General features: G+C 42.1%; 1 protein-coding gene across 6 annotated transcripts in view; it reads right to left on the bottom strand.

Moving 5' to 3' along the window:
- ABCB4 (ATP binding cassette subfamily B member 4) overlaps positions 1-13,691 on the bottom strand; it is a 72,866-nt gene that overhangs the window by 13,210 nt on the left and 45,965 nt on the right. For 5 of the 6 annotated variants that reach the window (XM_055307606.1, XM_055307609.1, XM_055307607.1 and 2 more), the window contains 6 exons: positions 11,539-11,643; positions 9,833-9,910; positions 8,423-8,506; positions 7,023-7,226; positions 3,147-3,247; positions 1,465-1,605 (listed from right to left, as the gene is read on the bottom strand). In XM_055307606.1, coding sequence (XP_055163581.1) covers positions 1,465-1,605; positions 3,147-3,247; positions 7,023-7,226; positions 8,423-8,506; positions 9,833-9,910; positions 11,539-11,643 — 713 coding nt within the window. Of the gene's footprint in view, positions 1-347; positions 802-1,464; positions 1,606-3,146; positions 3,248-7,022; positions 7,227-8,422; positions 8,507-9,832; positions 9,911-11,538; positions 11,644-13,691 lie in introns of those variants that run through there. The other variant, XM_055307608.1, reaches the window with a different exon arrangement.

Here is a 13,691-nt window from a genome sequence, read left to right on the forward strand (position 1 = left end):
GTATAGTAAGGCTCTCCCTTTACATACTTGTTAAGGTTGGCTACCAAAAATTAAATTTTAAAATACTGATGAACAACCCACATGTGATTGCCTGAGTTTTCTCATCTAGCCTATAATCTAGTGTTAGCATAAAAGATTAAAATGTCTTGCAATTATCCAGAATTTAATTTTTTGATGGTAGAAACAAAACAAAAAAAGCAGGGCCAATTTCCTCAGTGATGCTCTCCTAGACCTAACTGCCAGAGCTGGATATTGCCACTTATCCCTCTAAAACCACTTTCTGTTCTCTGCTCACCTCTATCTGACACCATCCCACTCCCTGCCTGGGAGGCTGACCTTCATGGACTGCATCAAAAGGCTTTTCTTGTCCCCTGGCTTCTGATGGGGTTTGTCAATGAAAGGCGCCAGCAGGGGAAGGGAGGGCAGGAGGAGCATGAGGTGAGGGCATTTGTTTCCTTGGCTTCTTTCTTCTTAGACAGTGTGATTGGCCTCCCTCCACCAAGGACCACAGAAGCCCCCTATGCTGGGTTCTGAACATCCTTCCCTCCTCTTGCACTTTAGGCAGAAGATCTGAGTGGTTCCTCGCTGGGAACTGCTGGGTAGTTAGTTAACAGCCTTCTTGGGTACCGCTTCCCTTAACACTTCTCACACCTCTGTACACAAACAAGCCCTTTAGGAACCCTCTTAGTTACCCCATCCGAAGGGGCATTTGTTTCCTGCTGGGATCCTGAATGATACCAAGATTGTACATACTTTTTTCATAGTTACTTTAATTTTGGATGAAAATACTTTGTCTTGACCCTGTTCAAAAAAAAAAAAAGGCTGTTCACTACTACTTTAAGAATCATCCCACCAGAGCAGAAATAGGCCAAGTGATTTTCAAAAGAATGGCTTCCCTTTGGCAAGACAAGAGCACAACCTAATTGAATGTATTTAGCATATTTTGAAAAGACAAATGCATCAATTAGAAAGACTACTGGCTAGCCTTGGAAACCAAGAAAAAAGGAGAGGCTACAAGGCAAAACGTTGGCAGGGTCATTCCAGGCCTGGGCAGGGGAACAAGCCTTTGCCGGATTTTAGTGAAGCATTCCCAACCCTATATCAATACCATCGTTTGGTTGCAGATAAACAGCAAGCTATTTAACTCTCTCGTTTGAGTCCATGGGAACCAGCAATTTTCTCCTTATGATTTATTTCTGCCTACATTGTGCAACCAGAAGGTTTGCTATCCTGGAGCTCTATTACTACAGTTCCGGTTTATGATCATTTTTATGAGCTTGGTCAATTTTAGTCCACTTGGATGATTCAACTGTGCTTGGAGTATTATCAAGATCAGATTTCTGTGGCAGATTCAACTCTCTGAATTTCTTTTAGAACAAGTGAGTTTTTTCTGCCCTACTCCCAAATTTTGCATAGACCTACTAAAACCATATAGAATAATCTTATATTTTTAAAGTTACTTACAGAATAACATCTCTAAAGCGCATATGTCCATTCACAATGAGATAGGCACCAAATCGAAAACAACCGGCATAGGAAAAATACATAAATGCTTGTGAAATACTAAAAGTAATTCCATAGATGTGTGCCTTCCGCACAGAATTCCTGAAAGGCAAGTTAGTATATTCAGAATCATCTCTTTGGCCTCTCTCAGCACAGCTTCTAAGTGTAGTTGACTGGGTTTATATTCTGCCCCTAGTTCTGTTAGAGAAGTTGTCACATATGCAACCTATGTATCAATTTTCTAATTTGTATAATGGGGATAACCAATAGGATACAGAATTCTTTTTAGAACTAAAGAAACAATATAAATGTCTAGAACAGTACTGCATATTACTGGTTCAATTGATAGTTGTTGATATTACTACATGTTGATATGAATCAACTTCTATGATATAAATGTGTCTGTTGAATCAAAAACATGGAGGATGTCAAAGTTAGGAGGATGTCAAAGAATTGTCTGAATGGGATTTCTTGAGTATTATCTTGTCTTCTGTGACTAGTCACAGTCTTATGTCACAATTCATGTTTCAGATTCGCAAAAGCAGGGTCACTGAGGTTTATACAGACACACATCAGAAGATCCACCCTGGGCTAGATCCCACCATTTCCAATACAATTTGTTTTGTACCATTACATGCTACCCTTTATTAGTATAGCTACTTTATTATACTTTGTATTCTAAATCCTCTAAAAGAACAGTTATTTGTTTACTCCCAGGTTAGAAGGAAGGCATTTGGAAAGACTGGCAAATATCAAACTACTACTGATTTGGATATTTTAATTTACATGCTGTGAGCGTGGTCATACACTACTTAAAATTAATTTGCAATGCTCTTCAATCATTAAATTATTATCAAATTAAAAATTGGCTCTTCCTTAATTCCCTTGAAGTTCAAACTGACCATAAGTTTTAGGTAATGGAACATATATATTTACATGTCAAACATCAAATGGAGAGAAAAGAACGTAATTTCATGAAGTATAATTAAGGAGCTAGAATAAAATGCAATTTTTAATTTTCCCCTTTCAAATTTGTAAGTATTCAAGCTACTGTTCTAGTCTACAAAGCTATATTCTAAGCTGTGTTCAATTTTCTTAGTGTTAAAAAAATATTCATTTATAAAAACTTGCTTGGAAGCAAGTGACACACAGAGCTGCTGGAAGTTTCTTAAAGTGCTCAAATATGAACCAGTGAAAGAGACTATGTGTATGTTCCAAGAGTAGATTGGATCTGGTCCTCATCCAGAGAACAAATGGAATACTCTAACTAAATAGTAAGTCTCATCCTTAGTTCAGTCTACACAATTCCAAGAAAATCAAAGTTCGAAGAATTCCCTGAAGTACTTCTCCTCCATCACCCAGATAGGTTGTTTACACTGTCTGCCCTGAGGAGCATACACTGGTACAGTCCTCTGCACCTTCAGGTCTTGGAGACCCTCTCTGTTGTTTTCACAAGAGATGTAACAATCCAATCCTACAGCCTAATCGCATCAAATAGCTACTTATTTTCAGTGAGATATTGAAAACATGTCATCCTTACAGTCACAGAATTTTTCTTTGAGCGGAATTTTTATTTTCTTTTAGGAACAATTATTAAACCTCAGGAACGCACTAGGGTCTTAAACAATAGTTTAGTTCATTACCTGTAAGCTCCGTATAACTTTTCAACATACATTGATTCAAATTTTCTTTCCCGGGCTAAGGACACAACTGTCCTAATATTTTCTATTGCTTCTGTTGCAATCTGTAACATAGAACAGATCTTGATTAGAAATAGGGCTTTTACTTCTGGATAATGAAAATTAGAAACCTTAGGGCTCTATCAGAAGAATCCTGAAGATTATATTGACGGATTTTTAATCCTTTCAGTTTGAAAGCAAAGGCATAACTTGTTCTTCAAGATGAGCTCTGTGACAGAGTTGCCCATCTTAAAAGCACATCTGGTTGTACCAAATATGGTGGGCACGTCTTCATATGCCTGGGGAGACTGAGAAGCTTAGAGCAGGCATGGTGGTCTAGACACCAGAAACCTGATTTTATCCCAGCCCTGCAACCAGTCAGTTACTTGACTGGCTTCAGTCACAGCCTTTTGTGGCTTTGCTTTTTTCAGGGTAGGGTCCCAAGAGAGCATCAAGCTAGGTGATTTCTGTGGGCCCACTGGAGGTACCAGGCATTTCCTCTTTGCACAAATCCCTCCTTAGAGGGGCCAGTCAATCACAACCAGCACAAAGATCCCAACTGTCAACATGACCCTGCCTTAAGTCCCCACTTAACCCAGGAATAGACCCTGGACTATCAGTGGCCTGGACTTGGAGGTCACTACATGAATTGGGAGGTTGTGTAGATTCCGAGGGGAAGGTCTCCATTTGGGGAGCCACACTGGGTATGTGGAGGCAGCTGGTCTGAATGCTCAGCAGGTGAGGAACAGAACACAGGTGTAGAGAGACTCCAACCCAGCAGAGTCCGTGGCTCTCAGAGAGCCTGTGACTTTACAGCAATATAATCCATGTGTATTCCCTGAACTTCTGTGCATCCTTGCCTCAAATTCCTTTTTGCCCAAACCAGCCAGAGCAGTTTTCTGACTCTTCCAGCCAAACCACCCCTGACTAATGTTAGTGGTCACTTAGCTGTTCAGCTTAAAGCCTAGTTCTACAGCTGACTTACCTCAACCATGAACACAAAGAGCATCAGGTTTTAGTTTTACGTTTTTGTTTTATCAGCTTTAAAACTTTTACCTCAGTTCTCAGCTTCTGTAACCAGATGAAGGCAAGAGATTTGATACCTTAGGCTGTATAAACTTTAATTACAAATGAAAATTCTAACAGCAATGATAGCCAGAACAGAGAATACTTAGTGAGCTTTTACTATGTGCCAAGTATTACTTTAACTGTCAAGCACCCACTTAGCCTTACACAACCCTGTTAGGTAAACACTATCCTGTTTTCACAGATTAAGGAACTGAGACACAGAGAAGTTAAATGACTTCCCTCAAGTTCTAGAGATAAGTAGGCAAGGATCCTCTATCAGGCTATCTGAGGTCAAGTCCATGTTCTTAAGCCATTATGCTTTCTTGCTTCCCCTGCTTTGTGATTTACACAGGGAGAAGCTGGTTGTTAATGAACTCACACTCAACTCATGATTTTCTGGTCATGGATGAATTGCTCCGAGGCCTATCCTGGTTTAGCAGGGCTGTTGTCTCAGTCATTATGCAAGGCATGAATCAGGAGGGTTAAATGCAGCCTATCCCTACCTCCTTACCAGCCAAGAAGTCAACATCCTCACTGTAAAGCCCTTTATGAAACATAAAACTGCGAACATATCTCAAATCCTGATGCACTTTAACCATGGTTTACCTGCAACCAGGTTAGTAAGAGCTTTCCTTTTGAAAAGAAAAAAGAAAAAAAAAAAAAAAAAAACAAAGAGCAGTGATGAGGTAGAGGGTATTCCAAGTCCTTTCTAATCCTCATTCCGTGTTACATCAGGAGTTGACAGTAAACACAATTGAATTATGACTGCTAACAATTAACATCAAAATTTTTAAATCCTTCACACTATTTTTTTTAAAAAACCTCATCAGGTTAAAGTGGCTATTAAAAATAATTTTGGGGGATCCCTGGGTGGCGCAGCGGTTTGGCGCCTGCCTTTGGCCCAGGGCGCGATCCTGGAGACCCGGGATCGAATCCCACGTCGGGCTCCCGGTGCATGGAGCCTGCTTCTCCCTCTGCCTGTGTCTCTGCCTCTCTCTCTCTCTATCATAAATAAATAAAAATTAAAAATATATAAAAAAATAAAAAATAAAATAAATAAATAAATAAATATGATTTTGGTCACTCTGAATTATACATGGATTCCCAGAATGAGAATATTAGCTGGAAGGAACTCAGGACATTATCTTATACAATTTCCCATTTCATTCAAGTGTGAAGTGGAGACCAGAGAAGTTGAGGATCTTCTGTATCATACACCATGATGAGCTAGACCAAAACTAATAATCCAAGAGGCTAGGTTTCATTTGCTATAAACTCATTTCAACTGCCCTGTTCCTGCCAAAATTCTGATGCCTTTTAGTGTTGTCATTTTAATAGAGTCAAGACTATTATCTTAACTGGATTCACAATGTTTTCTTTCCTGTAACTGGTCTAAGAAAACGTGATCTTCTATCTACTGACAAGTTTCCCTTCTGAAATGTGGAAGAACCAGGGTTGGGGGAGAGAGGAAATAAAAGCTACAGTGTTTTCTCAGCATTTAGTTGTGCCAAACAGAAGACCAGGAAATGATGCCCTCATGTACACGCAGCCATCGGCCATGAGGATCTTCAAGCACTGTGAACACCCAGGGCTTCAGAAGTCCCAGAACCACAATGTGGCCTGCAGATCTCTGGCTCCCGGGCAGAAGGCAGGGTGCACACCAGAAGCAAGCATTCTGAGGCACACCATGGGGTGACACCAACATTGCACTGAACTGTGGCCCATGTGGGTTGGGAGACAAGGGGAAATGGTTTCACTGGACATAACTGGTTTAGTGCAAACACGCTTGGACGGAATTTTCATCTCACTCCTAACATGACACACATCTGGAGCAAGTCACAAAACCTCGGAATGCTCTCTTCCATGTGAGGTGTCCACACTACCTGCCCCACCTTACACAACCATGGTGAAGGCTCGTTGCCAGAACGTGTGCAAGGGCCCTGTCAAGTGCAGTGCTGCAGAAACTTTATCACGGTTTATATTGTCTGCTTCACCTCCTGATGTGTCAGTTAAGGATAACATACAAGTAAGTAAAAATATTCCTGGCTGTAATCTACATTTAAATATTTAAATGCAGGTGCATGCAAGGAAAATGTTTCTATGTAGATTTAGGCTCAATACATACCACAGACTACAGAGTAAAGAGCTTTGAAATTAGACCAGGACTTAAACCCTAGCCACACCTTTATCTAGGTTTTCAAGTTCCTCATTTATAAAATGGGGTAACATTAGAACCTGCCTCATGGGATTACCGTGAGAGTGGCAGGTGTCAGTGCATATACTTCACAGGATAATGGGCATACACAGTAGGGCCCAAGTAAATGTTTGCTCAATTGCCAGGATAGTTACAACCACAAATCGAAGCATTTACTGCCATCTGGTGGCTACCCACCTTAGCTGTAGAAATCACAGCCTAAGTACCAGCAATTAAACAATCTACTTATACTCTGGGCCCTAAGGACGACTTCTGTAAAATAGGCGTGTATTGGTCTTAACAGTGACATTGGATTATTAAGGGGAAGGTTAAATGGACTTCAGATATTCAGAAATTATAAAAAACCACACCTGAAGTGCTTTTTGAGAGGCTAAGAGCCTTACATTAATTACTCCACTGTTATAGACATTGTTATCGCAGTAAATATTCTATGCAGTGTTGACAGTTATCGGTTGTAGCGAGCATATTAACCTAACAAGGCATGCATTTTGGAATTAATCAAACAAACGCATGTCTAAAAACAATATGTATACTCACTGAAGCCTTCTTTGACCCACCTTTCCAGCAGTTTCCAGTTCTTTTTTATCTCTCTTGGCATTTCCAGCCAACATTTTCATTTCAACAATTCCCGATACAGCAATGACTGGCACAACCACTAACAGCAGAAGGGTCAGCTGCCAACCGTAGATAAATGATATGATAATACCAGTTCCGAGGTTAGCTGTGTTCTGGGCAATTAAAGCCAACCTCATCCCAGTGGCCTGCAAGAGCAAAAGCAAAGAGGGAGCCATGTTTTAAGTTGTAAATCCATAAGCTGCAGTCTCAGGCTTCTTGGGCAGAATGAGGAGAGGGTTCTGGGTCCGGCTTACATTTGCCCCCTTTCATAGCAATCAACCCAAGATACCTGTGCCTCACTCGTGAGGCTCTGCAGGTTTTTCTGTGCTTGGCCCTTCAATTCTCATTCAGCTCACAAAAGCAGGTCATCAGCTGCTCTGCTTTGGGAAGAGGATGCACATCCTCTTGCACCCACAGGTACTTTTGCACAAAGGCAACATTCAAAGAGAAAACTCACCCTAGTACACTCTGGTCATTTTAAGAACCCTTTGCTGCAAATGGATAGAGAGAAATTTACACACTCCAAGAGATCATCTGCTCAAAGTGTATCCATCCTAAGAAACCAACCCCCACAAAGCATAGATTCAGATCCGTTACTGTTTATATGGCTCAGAAAAGGAGGACTGGTGTCCTGGACACTGCAGGTGACTCTCCTACCACTGCTTCTGCTTCTGGGTTGTGTGGAAGCAGGAGGCTTTAAAGTAACAGCCCTCAGTTCCAAGGGCGGGGACCTCAGCCAAGGAGAGCATGGCTGTCTCCAGAGACAGGAATCTGCTGCAGGTTGGGCAGATGACCCAAATTAGCCTAAATTAGATTTAAGGGAAGGTGGTTGTTTGGTGGTTGAGGTACAGGTGGGTGCTCTCTCACTGGACCATTCTATTTGCTGCCGGCAGCCATCCTGGGGCCATGAGGGAAGGAGCAGTAGGAAGAAGCCACTTAAGAGGCACAGAGGGGGCACTTGTGAATCAATCAACCCTGAAGTCCAACCTTCCTTTTTATTGTTTAGGTCAGTGTGAGTTTTCTTTCATTTCCCCCTGAAAGCAACTTAACTGATGTAGCTACGCCATATATTAATTCAAAACCACATTGAAGGAGTACTTTGGTGGCTCAACTGGTTAAAGCATCCAACTCTTGATTTAGGCTCAGGTCATGATCACAGGGTTGTGGGATCAAGCCCGAGCCCCTCAGAGGGAAGGCTCAGAGCTTTATGGAGAGTCTGCTTGCCCTCTCCCTTTGCTCCTTTCCCCTCCAAACTTCCCCCTCCCCTTTCTGTCTCTCAAATGGGTAAATAAAATCTTCAAAGAAAACCCCCACATTAAATAGTAGAATGAAGTCTACATACTCCTTGGACCTGGGAGGCATCAGTTGCAAGTCTTGTAGAAAGCGCACCAGTACTGTTTTTATGATCGTCAAACCAGCTCATGTCCTGTGGCACAAAACACACCTTCAAATTAGTTCAAAATTAAGATGAGCAAAAAAATGTAGATGAAACCCCCAACGTTTGACCGCTGGAAATACCCACCCCTAACTTGGCCCTGGAGTTAAGGGAGAGGTGACACACAGCACAGAAACCCGGTCCCTGCCATGAGCTTGCACCCTTGAGGTCCAGGCTGCTCTGCTGTGGTAGAGATAGCATGACTGATCTGGGGGCTAGGGGTAGGGTAAGGCTTCTTTAGATTGCAGCTGTGCTCCTTGCCAGCTGGACCTGAGTAGTGGGCACAGGTGAGCATTCCATCACCCAATCCTTACAACATGCACTACAGACACCACTTCCCTGACGGGTTGATGCCCATCATAAAGGGGCTGGAGTTGTGCTCGACACAACTCTCATAAATTCTAGGCATGAGAAAATCAGCCCTGGTTCCTCACCATGTTTGGTTTTGTTGTTGTTGTTTTTAAAACAAGAATTGAAAAGGTGTATATTAAAAATTATCTTAATGCTACTCATCCATAGCATCTGCTAGCTTCACATGAAATAATTTTCCCTACACAGTAACACTTAAAAGGTACTGGAAAAAAGCTTGTAAACTCAGACCTGCTCAAAACAGGATAACTTCCATGGGCTCTTTAGTGAACAGGAATTTAATAAACTCCTGTCAAGTGCATGGATGATATTCTGGCCTTCTTGTAAGCCTCCTCTATAAACGCAGAGAATTGAAATCTGCACATAATCCCACATGTCCTGCACTAGACTGGACTTCTCAAGAGGGCGTATCATTCATTTTATAGCCCCAGCTACCAGCACACTGGCACATAGTTGGTAATGACTGAGTGAATTAACAAGTGAGTTAATAGAAAAACAGCTCAAATAAGACAACACCAAAACTCAGTTACCAACATTTGGGAAGCTGTTTAGTTAACATAGTTAATCATGAATATTACCAACCAGCTTTCCCTTTGTTTAAAGGTGGCCTGAAGACCTGGAGTCTCAAATGCCTTCCAAGGGCCTGCATAGAATCCAGAGAAGAGCTGCAGGTCCGTGAAATGACAGTACCCACGTGAACAGAGATAGTTGCAAAATAAGCCCAAAAAAGCTACCTAAATTAAACCCATGAAATGTCCCATGAAATCCCTGAGAAGTCTTTGGATATTCCAAGACCAGGACAATTTGCAGGGCCCTGATCAGTCCCTGCATGAACACATGGACAGGGCAGATGGGTAGAGATACAAACTATAGTACACCAGAACAACAGAAAGAGGCTCTGAATGAAAGAAATCTGAACAGGGGGACTTCTCAAGTGCACACACCTACCTGTCTTAGCATTGCTCTGAAAGCCAATGATCGAAGCCTTGTGGTGAGGATCTCACCAGCTTTCCCAAAAGTGAAGCCCTGGTTGAAAGAGGAAAAAAAAAAAAAGATTGTCCCTTTTGATCATCAGTATTCTGACCCAAGTAGGTATATTCACATTGATTTTTACATTATTTATATATTAATCCACTATTCAGAGAGCAAAACTCTATGACCCAAGCCTAATTCAAAGTCCCAACTTCAAATTCCTGTACTACCAAATCATTAGCATGCAAAAGAATCCTAACACCAAAAACCTTACAAATGTCCAGTTCTGGCTTCTGGAACATTCTAAATATATTTTCTTTTCCAAACTTTCAAGGACAACATCTTAGTAAGAACACTATCATATATAATTACAACTTTCAGTGTGTTCCTGATACTTTCAACAGTTGAAAACAGAAGTAACAAAACTCTGTGCAGGAAGACGTTTTGGCTCTTGTAGTGCAGAGTGCAGTGTAGAGGAAAGGAGGATGTGTATAGAATCAAGTTTCAAATGAGTTTGCTGGTTGACTGTCACAGCTCCACCTACTCTCAGATTGGGGAACAATTAGACTATTCTTTCTTCCTAAGCATCCCTGCCAGAAATCTTCTCTCTTTCTGAATTACACCATGGAACAACTGAAGAGCAGCCCGGATGTCCACAGCTGGGCCTGCTTCTGGGGGGTCTGGGGATGGATGAGAGCCTCCTGGCACACACAGTGGGGATGTAGGTGTATAGAGTGTGTTGTGGGGAGGATGCATTAGGAGTCTTGATTAAGCCAGGAGGATTGGTGATCGGTGTCTGGGAACGAGTCAGCCCCAGTGTCTGAGACTGGACTGCTACTCTGGTCTCCTCCTTCAGCCTGCAGGCACTCAAGGCCAGTGTGGGCACCGCAGTTCTGTGCATCATCCCCATTCTCACAGCCTCCAAAAACACATTTATAAAACCAGCTCTACTCCCTAACACACCAGGGCCTGTGGCTGGATGGGTCACTGAGTTGCTACTAGTAATTCTAAATAAAAAGCCTGGCTTGCTTTTACCAATGGTTCCACAATGACAAAAGACAAGTGTGCTGCATGTGACTAGGATACCTCATTGTATTGACTTAATGGTCTATGTTAGGCCCAGTGGTCTTAATGGTCTCTGCTACAGAGACAAAAGATATTTAATAAGAGTCTAGGTAGAACGGTACAGACAGAGCAAGGCTGAAGAGTTCTTCTGGCCAGGTCTACAATACTTAAATGCAATATTATGCATGTTCTTTCACAGAATTCCTCCATTAAGGAGGAAAAGATCAGAGAAGTTACCTGATATTGTGTATTGTATAAAGAGTAACAATAGAAGAGAGAATCCTGTTGGACTTTTTTCCCAGGTTACATGGTACTTATGTTTTCCTACAGATTCAAGTCCCTTTTCTCCTCTGTAATGAATGTTTGCCATGGGCAAACCTGGAACGTAACATAATTTAGCGCACAAGGAAGTCACAATTATTTCCACTAAGGACACTGCTCTCTGAAAGAGCCTCACAGACTGCATTTGCAATTCATTTCAATCTAAGATTTGGAAGCTCCATTAGGTTTTGATAAACTAATAACGTGTATTAATAGATAATGAAAATCTAGCCAATAGATAATATATATTCTCTAATAGAATGTGGACTCGAGAAGATGAAATCATAGGAACCTACCTGAAGGAAGAAAGTAAAAAAGGAAATAATTCCCAGACCTAAGAAAAGCAATGAAAACATGTTGCATTTCTGCTGCTTCACTTCATCGTCACCTGGTCCAAAAACCTAGAAAAGAACATTTATTTTTTTATTTTTATTGTTTAAATATTTTATTTATTCATGAGACACACACACAGAGAGAGAGAGAGAGAGAGAGAGAGAGATGCAGAGGCACAGGCAGAGGGAGAAGCAGGCCCCATGCAGGGAGCCTGACGTGGGACTCGATCCCGGGTCTCCAGGATCACGCCCTGGGCCAAAGGCAGATGCTCAACCACTGGGCCACCCAAGGATCCTGAAAAGAACATTTAAAATGCCTACTTGGGGGGATTCCTGGGTGGCTCAGTGGTTTAGCGCCTGCCTTTGGCCCAGGGCACAATCCTGGAGTGCATCGGGCTCCTGGCATGGAGCCTGCTTCTCCCTCCTCCCATGTCTCTGCCTCTCTCTCTATCAAATAAATAAATAAATAAATAAATAAATAAATAAATAAATAAATTAAATCTTTAAAAAAAATAAAATAAAAATAAAATGCCTACTTGGATTACATGATCCTCTTTACTTTTCCCATAATGGCTTGACCATCACACCTTGAAAAACCAGGCTCTGATCATGTGGGAGATTTTGTATTGTAAAATATATATGCAACAAAAAATTTACCATTGTAACCCCTGTTAAGTATGCAATGCAGTGGCATGAAGTTCATTCAAGGTGTTGCACAACCTTCACCACTACCGGTGTCCAGAACTTTTTCTTCATGTCAAACTGAAACTCTGTACCTAATGAACAGTAACTCTGCCCATCCCCCCTTCCCAGCCCTCTGGGAATCCCTATTCTACTTCCTGTCTTTATGAACTTGAGTAATATGTGATTATTAACATGGGTTGCAGTTTTGCGTGTGGAATGGGTGTGGTTGCTCCCTTGACCCAGCACTTGCTGCTCCCTCTGCCCCAGCTTCTTCCCACCAGGCCCTAGCCCTGCACCCTGTCCCTCCACAGAGCTCTGCTCTGCTCCCTACCAACCAACCTCAAACAGCACCTCCAGCTCCAGCTCTCCTGCTACCCTTGTCAGGTCCTGCTTTTCAAACACTTGCCATCCCTTGACGCATTATGTATTTGGGTTTTTTTTGTGTGTGTTCTCTGTGTGTCCCAGTAGAAAATAAACTGCTCTGAGGGCAAGGCTGGGTTTATCTTGGCCCTATCTCCAGTGCCTAGAGCAGCATCTGGCACATAGGTAGAGGCCTCAAAATATAAATACAATCCACACAACTCTTGAATTGCAAGAGAGACAGGAACTGCTTTGTTTTATCATTTTAAAATGTTTGGAGAGTACTTCCTAATTTATCCCTTTTTTTGGCTTGTGCTCTTAATTGTAGACCAACAGCCAATGTTCTAAGTGCCATAAATTCGTAACATGATGGAGAGTAATTCATCTTAACAAGAAAGTCTCGGGACACCTGAGTGGCTCAGTGGTTGAGCATCTGCCTTTGGCTCAGGTTGTGATCCCATGATCCTGAGGTCCTGAGATCTAGTCCCACATTGGGCTCCCTGCATGGAGCCTGCTTCTCCCTCTGCCTGTGTCTCTGCCTGTCTCTTTGTGTCTCTCATGAATAAATAAATAAAATCTAAAACAAAACAAAACAAAAAACCAAGGAAGTCTCTTCCACAATGTTAGAGGCTAAGATTACACTATATAAATGGTGGGTTTTATGGAGCCTTAGCTGTTTCTGATGACTTCCTATAAATATCCCCCACTGAACTTAACAACTGGAGAGTAAGAGTTTTCTAGGTTTCAGACTCCCCAGGCCTTGGAAGGACTGCTAAAACAATGATATACTTGCTATTGCTTTTTGAATACTCACTTCAAAGCAGACACTCTTAAAAGCTCCACCTCATCGTTTTCTATGTAATCTCTTTCCATCCTCAGCCATCCTGTGAGGTGCATTTATTTTAAGGATGAAGGAATGAGGTACAAGGAGGGACAGCATCCAGCCAAGGTTGCACAGCTGGGAAGTGGCAGGCTGGCCTGTGCCTGGTGCCTGGCCTCTCTGAGGCTGTGATGCTGTGACATGAGCCTGTCCCTTCCTTTACCCCACCCTACTGTGAGCCTCTATCTCTTCT

This window comes from Nyctereutes procyonoides, unplaced genomic scaffold (genome assembly GCF_905146905.1).
Source record: "Nyctereutes procyonoides isolate TBG_1078 unplaced genomic scaffold, NYPRO_anot_genome, whole genome shotgun sequence".
NCBI lineage: Eukaryota > Metazoa > Chordata > Mammalia > Carnivora > Canidae > Nyctereutes > Nyctereutes procyonoides.